At 37.7% G+C, this 13,912-nt stretch overlaps 2 protein-coding genes across 3 annotated transcripts; one reads left to right on the top strand and one right to left on the bottom strand.

The window, feature by feature from the left end:
• Positions 1–1,748: 1,748 nt before the first annotated feature.
• LOC125664944 (uncharacterized) lies at positions 1,749–3,578 on the top strand. The gene has a single exon (XM_048897732.2). It carries the CDS (start codon positions 1,749–1,751, stop codon positions 3,576–3,578), a length of 1,830 nt encoding a protein of 609 aa, XP_048753689.2.
• Positions 3,579–3,799: 221 nt separating this feature from the next.
• On the bottom strand, positions 3,800–9,764 carry LOC125664520 (uncharacterized). Of its 2 annotated transcripts, XM_048897303.2 has the most exons (4): positions 7,016–9,764; positions 6,622–6,760; positions 6,390–6,467; positions 3,800–4,477 (listed from the first exon to the last, which is right to left on the bottom strand). In XM_048897303.2, the coding sequence occupies exons 1-4, from the start codon at positions 8,489–8,491 to the stop codon at positions 4,323–4,325; spliced, it is 1,848 nt and encodes a 615-aa protein (XP_048753260.2). In that variant the 5' UTR covers positions 8,492–9,764; the 3' UTR covers positions 3,800–4,322. The 2 variants fall into 2 exon arrangements, with proteins under 2 accessions (XP_048753260.2, XP_048753261.2); XM_048897304.2 differs by lacking the exon at positions 6,390–6,467 and having other exon boundaries at positions 7,016–8,768.
• Between the last annotated feature and the right edge of the window lie 4,148 nt (positions 9,765–13,912).

The following is a 13,912-nucleotide window of genomic DNA, read 5'->3' as shown; positions in this document are numbered from 1 at the left end:
ATTACAACTCTAATTTGAATACAGGCTTTTGCCTATTTTAGACGACCAGACAAAATCAATTAATTACTATATCACACGCAGTTTCATAATTTCCACAACGTTGAAGAACTGACGTTTTCCCACTTCAGACTGACCACAACCAATTATCAACGTCATAACGACGTCAATAGCCGACATTGATTAGACGTAGCAATTTGACGTCCATCCGACGTTGGAATTTAGTCATCTGACGTCGCGACCTAAATTCAACCAAAATCCGACGTCGATTTGACGTCACGTGTTTGCTGGGAGGGGTATTGATTCGCTACCTCGCACTAATAACCCTTGACTTGTGAAGATGAGTCGCTATGTAAAATATGGGGCTCATTAGACCATTACGCAATCCACTATTTAAATAAAACATCCAATGAAATCACTGCATCTTGTTATGATGTACCATTCTCTCACCAGAGGGTGCCTTACGCAAGCTTCTCTTAGTACATGGATACAGATGACTGCATGCTGTATTGATAAACACGCGGACATATTTACACCACTAATTACGTTTATGGATAGTAGATAAAGTTTGGAAACGTTTTTACTTAGACAATATTGCTTAAACATAAGTGTAGGTATCAATACACGTGTTTTTATTTGAATTTCTCGCTTTGCGTTGTTATATATAGAACCGCATTCTCATTGGTTCCCTCTCTGTTGTGGAAGCAATCGGAACGAGCCCAACGTTTTGATAGTCACTGATGTCAAGGGTTCGTGCGAGGTAGCGAATCTGACAGTTTTCGTTCACTTGAGAGATCTCTGTTATATTATTTTAATGAAGACTTGCACCGGTACCCTGACATGAACATGATTTTTCGAGCCTCGAAACCAGCCTCGTTCATGCTGAGTCATAGCCGTGATGGCAGTTGCAAGGAAACGACAGGTTAACTTATCATCATCATAAAGTAAATAGGCTTATAACTCTGCCTCCAATATCAACATGTAAAAGTCAAGTATTAGCCAAAATACTCAGCCATTTTGGTGCCAATCTGGAATTCAACTCGCACTATTTCTACTTCTTAAATTTGTGGCGAAAGGGGGGGGGGGGGCTCTAAATCCTTCACTGCATTGCATAAGCAAGAATAAACGTACAGGAACTGATTGTATTCATACGCAAGAAAAGACTGATCACGTGACCAACTTCTGTTACAAGAAATTGAATATGAATTTCATTAGTACTGTCACATAAGAATGTGCATTGGCAAATGTAAATATTTGGGTGTGAAAGAAGATGAAGACGGATACAAGAAATTGCACAATGGAAAACAACAGAGGATCCGCAAGTCAAGTTCACAAAATCATCACCTGGGGTCCCCCATGGCTTTCCATCAAAGTGAATTACAGATAAACCTCATCTCTGTTCCCTGGGTACGCACCTTTTTGTCGCATAAGAACTCAAGTAAACTAGACTTATCCCTTATCTCTCTTGTCTTGAATTTCGTGTCATGGTTTATCAGGAGTAACACGGCGTTTTGTAGTGCATCTGAATATGTGCAGACGAGGTCTTTGATGGATGACGTTGTCTATAAAAGTTGGAAATTTAATTCGACTTCTAGGATATACTCACCGATACAAGATAATTATGGTGTGAGGGATGCAATTGAAACATGGGAAATCAAATGAAACGAAAAGACGTCATTTTCTTCCTTGCTGCATGTGTCGTTCTAATTTTATATGTACTTATGTCAAAATGGCCGAACACTCGTGTAGACATGCAACATCTGGGCTTCAGTGGAATACCCACCGTGTTCAAAGAACCGTTCCTAGTGGATACACCATCTTGTAGAATTCCGAACTTGGATCCTTTGGACATCAGCGTGCGACACTGGATTCCCAAACCGAGGAAGATAATCTGTCCGAGGGATTTATCCTACACTTTTGGATCGCATGGAAAAGTATTCGTCAACTGGACGGCAGTGAATATTTCGAACAGCGGAAATTTCTCGCACTGCACACATCAGAGCATACGACACACAGAAAATGGGAAACACAACGACATCACGTATTCTACAGAGAGTAAGAAATTCAGGGATTCGATAAAGGTGAGTGGAGAGTTTGTTCGTGTTCAATGTTACAACTCCACAAATGCTGTCATTTATACAAACTTTCACTATATCTACCTTCCTCAAAACGATACATATACAAAAGTGAACTTTGATGATTTGTCTCCGAGCATTCTGATGGTTGGTATTGATTCTGTGTCGAGGATGAACTATCTGCGATACATGAAAAGAACGCGCCAACTTATGTTGACAATGAACGCCTTGGAATTCCTCGGCTACAACAAAGTTGCAGATAACACGTTTGTTAACTTAATTCCACTTTTATCGGGGAAATTCGCAGAACAGCTACCATGGAACGAAAACATTCGTCACCAGACATTTGATTCCTTCAGGTTTATTTGGGATGATTTTAAAGAAAAAGGTTTCATCACCTTGTTCGTCGAAGATTCACCAAACATGGCCACGTTTGATAATGCTAAAGCGGGTTTCAGAAATAAACCCACGGATTATTATAACCGTCCAATGGCAGTTGCTATGGAACAAACGGAAGAAATATGGTTTGAAGATCATAATTGTGTTTTGGATAGACTAGAAACCGATGTACTATTGGAATATGTATCCGATTATGTCAGAGCTATGACACACTATCCATATTTTGCTTTTGTGTACCTTTCTCGGATGACTCACGACTACATACAAGGTGCAGGTTCAATCGATGATTTAGTGCACACGTTTTTCAGAGGTCTTTATAATGGAGGGTTTCTCAGGACTACCGTGGTTATAGTATTCAGCGATCATGGAATGCGATTTGGTGAAATTAGAAACACATATATTGGAAAATTGGAAGAACGGTTGCCATTATTGAATGTGATAGTTCCAGAAATGTTCTCCAAGGAGCACAGTGAATTCATGAAACACCTGACCATTAACACCAGGAGGCTGACCACACCGTTTGACCTTCACGAATTTCTCAAAAATGTATTACATAAAAATAAATATAGACCAACATCAAAGCGGGCCTTCAGTCTTCTTGCTCAGATACCTCTCAACAGGACGTGTGAGAGCGCTGAAATATCACCACACTGGTGCACCTGTACTGAAATGATCACTGTCTCCAATAACAGTTCAATTGTGAAAAAGATTTCAAACACATTTGTTGAAAATATTAATTTAAAACTCAGTAACGTAAGTTCGATATGTGCAAACTTATCACTGGAAGATATTTTGTTATCCTATTTGATCAAACCTCAAGACAACCTTTTGAAATTTGAAAGCATTGAAAACGAGGTTCTGCACAAAAAGATACAATATGGGGATCCGGTGAACGCAGTGGTTGACTACCAAGTCACAATTCGAACACAGCCAGGTGGAGGGGTGTTCGAGGGGACGTTTCGGTTTGATGAGGAATTCAGCGCACTAGACCTAGTGAGTGATATAAGCAGACTGAATAGGTACAATGACTCTTCGAATTGTGTACAGAAGTCGGAACTAAGAAAACTTTGCTATTGTAAAAATCGCGTTAAGCTAACAAAAGATTAAAGAGGAATACTACATCGTCATAATGGCCGACTTCCTTTTGAAAATTGAATAGAAATATTATGATCATAACACACCCGATGTCTTATTCCTCCTTAAAATTTGCATTAAACAAAATCTCTGTTGTCATTAACAGGTTTGGGTTATCTTTCTTGTCCTTCTACTCGGAATAATGAAATATGAGACAATCTTGTTTTAACACTAGGCGACCATACTGAAGTCAGTTTAAATGAACATCTTGTTTATTTCGTAATGTCAAGCTTTACTTCAGGTCTTACAGTCAGTACACTTTGAATACATATTATAGCGTATGAATATTAACAGATGAGAAATCAGTGCAGCGTTTCAACGGATTGGTTTTTTCTAACATACTCGTAGATTGTCTTAAGAAGTACATCAATAAGCAAAAGTGATAAATCCCATGATCCCTATAAAGAATACAAAACTATAAGGCAAACACGGATCCCTGGACACACAAGAGATTGTCTTGAAAAGTACATGTACATCAATGAGCTAGAGTGATCAATCTCATAATTCCATTATTATTAGCAAGGGTAAACACGGACCCCTGGACACACAATAGAGGGAATCAGGTGTCTAGGAGGAGTTGAAGCATTCCCTGTTAAAATCTCTTAAAATTTTCAATTCCCTCTATTCTTTGACTATTTTATTCTATGAAGTTGTAGTCATATTTTCATTATTTTTTGGTAATGAATATTATACTTCCATGTCTTTTCTAACACCCTATTATCCTACATATACTCGATGTCTTGCTTTTATATAATGAGCACAGAAGGGACAGTGTTCAACCTCGTCATCACATTTTTCACAACATCCATGGCGGCAAGGGAAGAACAACACAGTCACAACACAGTCATGGCACACACAACATAAACAGCCGTCTGTAACATAAAGATGAACTACATGTATAATATGTTTACAGTAAAACACAGCTATAGCTAAGTACTGATGAATAAGTGGTAACATGGTGACAATTTGATCGCATTCAGTGTGCGAGGTAATAACCAAGTAAGGATCTCCGAGTGGAAAAATAATGGAGATTACCCAAAGTGCTCTGGCAAAATGTCCCATCAATCTGGTTCTTCGCCGAAAAACCCGTAGTTGAAATAAATTGTTTGTAAAGTACCACATACTTAACAAACATACATATTTTCTCATACCTTCGTTCGTTTTGTTGGTGTTAATTATTTCTGAATTGGTTTGAAAGAAAACAAAAAATATCGAGGCTAAACATAAAGCCGCATACAACTCCACTGTATGACAAACTCGATAAGCAAGAGCTTGTTCTGGGTATGGTCAGTTTCTAAATTGAGGCAAGCTACTGACAAAGAAGTTATTGGTACAGGGTTGATTGAAGTTAGCATTTCGCAAATTCTATGGTCATTATAATGATCTAGTTCGTCAATACAACCTACCATTGGATCAAATGCTGTCTGAAGTGTTTCATACCGAATGTTAGACCGTTCTTGGCACACTGATTTAGACTACGGATAACTCCGCTTACCTGATCAGGATATAGGGCTCACGGCGGATGTGACCGGTCGACAGGGGATGCTTACTCCTCCTACGCACTTGATCCCACCTCTGGTGTGTCCAGGGGTTCGTGTTTGCCCAACTATCTATTTTGTATGCTTATAGGAGTTATGAGATTGATCACTGTTCGTTATATTCACCTTTCATTGCACTATTTATATCGTGTGCGTTATTTTTCCCGGCCTTTAAATGAAAGTATAAAATTGTGATGCAAGATGTTAAGTGTCTTGCTCGTCTCAAATGGGATTTATAAAACTGAGCACTGTCATCTATCTTCACGTTATGGGATTTATAAAACTGAGCACTGTTCTCTATCTTCACGTTTTCATGTCTCGTGCAATAAAGAGTTTTTATCATAATTAATATTTTAATGTGTGACGGTTGGGGTCCAACTATTAAGCATATCGCAGATGACATTTCAGAATTATAAAATGGTGAAGATAACGAACAGTGATCAATCTCGAGTTGAGAGGCGGTAAACACGGACCTCTGGACATACAAAGGTGGGATCAGGTAATTTCTAACACACAACTGGTGTTCATGATGGGAAAACTGGTATAACATTCACGAGAACTCACGAGAACTGACTTGGTTACCCATTACAATGTTACATTATTTACACATCACATTAGAGAACCCATTGCAGGTCGACCGATAGGACAATTTATTTCTAAATAGAATCTGTAATAGTAATTCAGTATCGCAGAAGGAAACGGTAGTGCTATGATTTGTGACAATCCTATTGGAAACCAAAGTTCAAATGTACTTTTCTTTTCATAACTTAGGATCTTGTCTGTTGAAAAGATTTAAGAATAAAGATTTAAAAGGTGGTAATTTCAGGTGAACCGTCACTCTTTACTTTGATCTTATTCACGACAATGTGAATGGACATACAACAATAAATAAAGATGTCTTTTGAAATGTATGTTAGATGACAAATATTTTATCCCCAAGACCTGCCTTAACCTTAGAATAACTATCACGCATTTCACAGATTGAATGAGGGTATCCTTACTTTTCAGAATCCCAAAAGTGTGAAGATAACAGTGATCAATATCATTCACCCTATCAAGAATATAAAATTGAGAGGAAGGTAAACACCGAAGCCAGAGGTTGAATCAGATGTTTAGGAGGAGTAAACATTTCCGGTATCAAGAAAGGAGTTTTGAATATTAACCAGAACAATCAATGAAAAGAAATGAATTTCTCATTTTCTGCAAATGCCTCCAGATTCACCCAGACTTCTTCCACAAAGCTTACTTTCATTGGAGCTTTCCGCTTCTTGGTCTGCCTCAAAGAAAAACTTCAGTATTTCTATGGGTGTGATATCTCTGATATCTGAAAAATTTATGCATAAAAAGAAAACTAACAACAAAATATTCATAATGAGAAATCGAAGTTTCATTGCTATTTAATCTGTTTACATTTGACATACTATTTGGATTATCTGTTCACAAAATTATATTCAGGATAGTGAATGTGAAGTACTTACCCAATGTAGAAGATAACGAATTGTATGCTAGCAATATGTCATCGATATTGAAAGACAAATCAAGCACTTCTTTCAAGGAATCGAGATGGCTGATTTGGTCCAGTGTGATGTGTTGTGGCCTTGGTCGAAATTCTGTGCCCTGAAACAGTTATTATGGAGGTAAATATATACGCAAAGATATGAAGTGTACATTATTTGACACAATATTATACTTAATATAAAGTTATAAAATACAAGTATTATCATATATGAATAATAATATGATATTATCTTCGCTTTTTCATTGATTGCAATAATTCCATGTTTCAACATATATCATTAATATAAGAATTCTAAACCAAATTGCATCTTTTTACACATGTTTTTGACAAGTATTCCTTTCACAAAATCGTACCTGTCCATGCTGTCTTTGGTGTATGTATTGCTGAACGAATTTGCATTGTGGAAAGAAACGAGCGTGTTCTGTCAATGGATTATCAATTGGTTCCCATTTATATAAGCCCTTATCACAGTAAGGACAGCGCACTGAATCTCCTTGCCCTGTGTAGTAAAATCCGGCGGCTGCCATTTCTTCTGGATGTTGTGCAAGGTGACGGGGCCAGTTATGAAAAGTTGCTAATCTCTCTGAATAAGTCTGTGGTGTTGCGGTGGTATTTCTCACAGATCTGCTCATCGGTGGAACATTCTCTCCGATAGAACGTTCTCTTACTTCTGTGGCTTGTGTCATGGATTCTGATATGCTTGGATTTGGTTTCACATTGACAGGAGAATTATCACGATTTAAATTCATGGTATCATGCCCAACTATACTTATCCATATCTGATCAGATTTACATGTGCTATTGTCAGATGACATTCTTAACGGAATCGAATCTTCGTATTCATTAGTAGGTTCATCTAATGGTGTTTCGTGGGAAGTATCATAAATATCTGAGGGAGATAGTACATCTTCAGTTTGACTGATGACATTGCCCCTTTCGTTAGCTATCTCTGTTGATGTTTGTAGCATTTGTGATTCTTCTAAGTAATTCAGTGCTGTTACATGATCATCAGACGTTTCTGAAGGCTGTGTAACTTGACACGTCTGTTCCTGAGATGACTGTGAAGGGGATATAACTCGAGACATCTGTTCCTGAGCTGAGCATGAATGAGATAATGAAAGTATTGAAAATGTACTTTGTCTGGTGTTCCCCTCCATCATTTCCCTGACAGATTGATTGGAAGTAAAACTGCCATAACTCAAAAACTGATCACGGGTCTCTTCGCATATTCGTAGATAATGAAAAACGTTAGCTCTGCTTGACGATTGATTGGCGTGTTCTTCAAATGAAGGCCGCAGACCGAGATCCAAGTTTAAAGAAGTTTGAAAATTTAAAGAATTTGAACAGTAGATATTCCTTTCTATTCTGAGCCACTCGAAGATTTCAGATTGGGTTTGATCTTGGTCACTTAAATGTAAAGGCTGTTCAACATGATTGGAATTGATTGTAATCCATAGCTGCTTGAATGAATGGGTACTCGCTGTGTTTAGCCGTGTCTCTTCGCCGTTGAAAGGAATGATACTTGACCGTGCCAGTAAGTCGTGAGAATCTTCATCGTAAGTTTCCCGATTATGCAGATCTATAGGTTCATTTCTTCCCCTCCTTAGATACTCCTCACAATGGGGCGGGATAACTCCTCTTGTCCAGTCACTATCTTCAAATCCACAGAAAACACACCGACAGACACACCCTTGACCCGTGTAGTAAAATCCCGAATGGGCAAGTCGGATGGTGCTTACACGTTGATGATCCGGAAAGTTAGCGAAAGTTATTAATCTTGCCCACTCATTCTGCATTGCATGTACATCAATCGCATGGCTGTCAGCCATGTTGTTTATTTACATGTACAAAAACATGCCTTGAAATTGTAGCATTTGGTTAAAAACAAGTTTTTCACGTTAACGCGTCCTTAAAGCTGTGGATATGAATTACATACTTCAGATATCCATCAATGTTTAACTACCATGTATCTTCAGTTTTCTTTCTTCAATTCACTTCAAAGAAATCCCCATTGTCTAATCTCGGCTGGCGATAGCTGATTAGTCAACCTTGGTTTTTCTGCATCATGTAAGTGTTTTATTGCTAGTCAATCTCTCACCAGAGGGCGTATTACGCTGAGTGGAGCGTAGCGGGAACGATAACTCTGGGTAGAGATTGATTGCTAGTATGGAGTCCGATCTCACTGACACTTAATAATATACGGAATGGAAAATAATGTGTTAACATAATACTGTTCCCGGTGTATGTATTTTTATGTAAGGCATATGTATTGTTTAATCACTCAAGTGCAACATGATTCATAACTGTGTGTGTACATTTGTGTGCGTGTGTGTGTACATTTGTTTTGGTATGAACTGGGGCTCAGTGTATTATGCTGGTCGCGGTATTTAAAGCTAAGAGAGAAATGACATGGGCGTTCGAGCCATTGTGACCTCAATGTAGCTCTGTCCATCTGTCAGGGGTATAATGATTTTTTTTCACGGTAACAAAGTAGAAATACGTGAATCATAAAATAGTAACCTAAATATTAAGAACAGTGACTCGTAGCTTCAATAAAAAATACAAAATCAACAATATGTCTAACACGGATCCCTGAACACACCTGAGATGGGATCAGGTGCCTAGTATTGTGCCTATGTCACATATGATGTTGGGACTGTTCCTTAGTCAAGTGTCCGGCATTAGATGTGGACATTTTTCTGATACGACCTTTACGACGGAGGTCCCTTGAGGGTACTGAAACACCAAAGGTGAGAGGAAGCGCAAATATTAAATGTTGACTGGTCACATCCACTGTGAACCTTATACCTTCATCAGATAAACGGTGTAATCCATACTCAAAATCAGAATGTGAAGAACGGCTTAATGATTGGTATGAAACACTCCAGAAATTTGACATTATGCCAGGTCGTATTCGCAAATTACGTCATTGTCCATGAAATTTGCCAAATACTGACTTTCAACGAGACTGTTAAAACTCCAGTAACATCAACTTATTCGTCAGTAGCTTATCTCTGTAAATCCTAGTCACAAGGTCTTGTTTTAATATAAGATCCGCCACTATTTCTTTGATTCGAACATAAAACAATATAAAATCGTCAGTGAGTTTATTATAAGGAAGTCAATCCAGATCAAGGTCGGGTGTGTTAAACATTTAAAAGTTTTAAAACATTTATTGAATGGGATGTACGGCGCATTACTCATGCGGTTACATTTCATTCATCGGATATTATATACGCGTGTCATACAAGCACTACTCGTTGTGGCTTACCTGAAATCATTTAAATGTAAACCAATAACCACGATACTGTTTATATAGACTTGCTCAAGTCTCTATGTTTAATAATCATTGCTCTCTTTAATACTTTTTAATAATGCCAAACATAGAGACTTGTAAACCCTGCAAAATCACTGACCAGAATATTGTCGTAAAGGAACATATTACAATGCTGCAGTGTGGTGCTGCAGAATCGCTGATAAGTTGACAGGTGATGTATGGCTATGGGGATTTCCAAAATGTTACAAAGTTGAACAATTAAAACTTCTCTGAATTAAAATGAACACGGAAATATCTAATCTTCTAAAGCCATATCATAAGAATTAAATCAGTTGTCTATAAGTGGTTTAAAATTCAACCAGAAACTAATCTCTTAGATGTTCCATGTCCATAGGGTTGCAACATACTTCCTATTCACCTTATTGACTTCTCTTGCACACTTAAGGCAAACTTTATCAGTATGAGTGTCTGGATTTATGTCAATGTGCAAGTAATATCTCAATTAACACAAAATATGCTGTCTTTGATGATCCTTGGAATAACTTTGCAAAATTCACCATTTTTTGTACATTCTTTTCTGCTTTTCCAAATTATGCAATTCTTATACTACATCAGTAAACTTAAAGAATTCCTTCAAGTGATAAAAACAATAATCACTATAGTAATTTTGGCTCCACCATGAAACCAAACCCTTACCATCTAGAATCATGCAATTTACAATTTATGCCCCCCTTGTCCTGAAGATTGATTGATGTTTTACGTCATGTCCCGAAGATGCTTCATACCAAACAGTAGTTATCAAGAAGAAGTTAAAACAGTTCTATTTTTCACACATTTAATAACTGACCATTTTGGCCCCACTCTGATACCAAAACCCCTACCCCCTGAGATCATCAAATTTACAATTTTGGTAAAGGACTACCTTTCTTTCTAAATGCCAATTTAGTTACAATTTAGTATCAATAGCACAAAAGAAGATGTTATCTAAGCGTTTTACACATAAACACTATATCACGTTTGACCCTTCCCTGGGGTCAGAAACTCTATCCCAGGGATGATGAAATTTCCAGTTTTGGTAAAGTCTTTCCTGATCTATATCATAATGCGTTTAGTTTGTTTGTTTGTTTTTTTTTACACATGTGTGGTGTTCTAGAGAAGAGTTTTTGAAAATTGGCCAATTTTTGCCCTGTCCTAAGGCCCCAGAGGTGTAGGAGTCCTGAAAATTACAATTTATGTCCCCCAAGTCCCAAGGATGCTTCATACCAAATTTGGAAAGAATTGGAATGGTAGCTATTAACGCACAATGGACGCAGAGCAGTTGCAATAGGTCACCCGAGTTTACTAAGGTGACCTAATAAAACTGAAAAACTTTCACAGTGTAGAAACTGCCATGTGAATTGACCATATGGAAACACTAGGAATGCAACAGCTAAACTAGACTTGCTCAAGTCTCTATGTTGTTTTTATTACTTTATCATTTCGTTCAAATTTTTCTGTGTTTCAGAAGTCTAAATATCTGCTCTCTACCATACTTAATGTCACCAAACATAGATATGTTTGGCATTATTAAAAAGTATTAAAGAGAGCAATGATTATTAAACATAGAGACTTGAGCAAGTCTACAGCTAAACTAAAACATTTTGATTTGGGGAAAGGTCACAAAACACCCTACAGAGGGATACATGATGGCAGATTTAGTTAGGAGCCTGATAAGCCCTGTGCAGGGTTTACAAGTCTCTATGTTTGGTGACATTAAGTATGGTAGAGAGCAGATATTTAGACTTCTGAAACACAGAAAAATTTGAACGAAATGATAAAGTAATAAAAACAACATAGAGACTTGAGCAAGTCTACTGTTTATACTACAGGGTTAATAAATTTCAGTTTGGGCAGGGGTGTTTAAAGTTTGGTGAGAATTTGTTTTCTAAGACTTTTTTCCAATTAAGTAATAGTTATTTTATATAAATTCATAATGTAATTAAAACAAATCTGAGAAATATTCTGATATGAATGAATCAATACCGCTGTGTGTTGTAGTAGAACAGTAATAATGATTATATTAAAACATACTTTATACGATTGGTGTTAAATTTTAACTTTGTCAAGCGAAAATGATTAGAACTAATTTTTAGTACAGTTCATGTTACAAACGTAAACGATGAATTTGCATTGGGATCGACATCCGATAAACATTGGAAAGACAGAAACAGAGCAAATAAGAACAGTTTTAACTAATTTTCCTTGAGTAAAAAAACCCCAACATATCTAGGCAGATACAACAGAGTCACTGTCAGTAAACAGAGAGGTATTCTTGCAGCGATGAACAATAAAACTGATATTATTTGATTTAACATCAAATACGTGGTGGATCAATGTCAAATAAATCAGGAGAGATAAATCCCGGAAATCCTTCAACAATTCATTGGAATTTATTTTTTTTTAAATCACATAACATGTCCCGTCAGCAAGGATCACCAGAAAACATTTTTGAACAGATGAACAATGGCGCCTGTGATCCATTCTGGTCTTTTCGATTCGAATGGAGTGGGGTTGCTTCCTTTCACAATCTCTCAGATGGTGCATTAGTCAACTAGTCGGCTAGCAAGATGTGGGTGTCGTTGCTATTTCTGTGGTACTACACACACTGACTGGAGCTGCTAAATAATTCACCTGCCTAGTTGCACTCAGGGAACAGACTATAGAAATGTACCATCCCCTAAGGGAACGAACTTAATTTTCATAAAAAGTAACTTATACCTGTCAGATCAAGATATAAGCCTCACGGCGGGTGTGACTGGTAGATAGGTAATGCTTACTCCCCCTTGGCACCAGATCCCACCTTTGGTATATCCAGGGGTCCGTGTTTGCCCAACTCTCTATTTTCTATTGTTTACAGGAGTTATGAGATTGAACACTGTTCGTTATCTTCATCTTCGATGAGTTGAAAAGACGTAGGAGAAAATCGTGAAATATTTTGAATGTATCATTTTCAGTTATCGGACCCTGTGTCGTCTGTGTCAGGGAGAACCTATTCTTTCCCTGTACTCACAATTATTCCTTCCGTGGATAAAAGGTGAAGATAACGAACAGTGATCAATCTCATAAATCCCATATGCAATACAAAATAGATAGGTGGGCAAACACACACCCCTGGACACATCAGAAGTGGGATCAAGTGTCTAGTCTAATTTAACATTTAATTTAGTCATGATAAAAAAAATTGTGCAACAGACGTGTACTACACTTATTTGTTTCTAAGACGTGTTCCCCTCATTAGAGTAGTATCATCAGCTACATTTAGTGACTTATTTAGCTTCGTCAGTGTGGATGTGTGGACACCAACTAACCGTACTGCAGAAAGCGTTTTAGGCCTGTGATAAAGGCATTTATTCGGGTTAATATGGGGCCACTCAGGCTGATATGACACATTTTAGCATGTAACATTCTCTACTCAAAACCATATAAACCCGGGGCCTCCGAATCTCTGGTCAGGTGCTCTCCCATCCCAGATACCTGTGCAGTAGCGGATTTAGGGTCCCCCTTTTTTTCGCCACAAGATTAGAACTAATGTGAGTAAGACTCCATCTTTGGCACCTATAATGGCTGAGTATTTTGGCTATTACTTGAGTTTCACTTCTGCCCCCATCCCCCACCCTTTCGGAAATTCTGGACCCGCTACTGCTGTCCAGGGGTGTTCAAGACCGTCTAAATTCCACATTCCCCCCAATGAAATGTTAGATTTTCCCCGATCAATGCATTCTTTACCAGACCAGAACGAGAATCCAGTTTGGGCTCTCTGAATCTTAGCTATCTGCTCTCGGAACTTCGAGCCGTCCTGTTGTAATCATGAGCACATGGGACAGTACATTACATACATAATTAACACACCAGGAAAAAAACAGGCGAAATATTAATATTTTCAAGACTGTCTAAAATGCAATTCTGATGATTATTAATGACGACAAGAAATAGA

Source organism: Ostrea edulis, chromosome 1, assembly GCF_947568905.1.
Source record: "Ostrea edulis chromosome 1, xbOstEdul1.1, whole genome shotgun sequence".
Classification (NCBI taxonomy): Eukaryota; Metazoa; Mollusca; class Bivalvia; order Ostreida; family Ostreidae; genus Ostrea; species Ostrea edulis.
The sequence above is the reverse complement of the archived record's forward strand: the minus strand, read 5'-3'. Positions and strand labels throughout refer to the sequence as shown.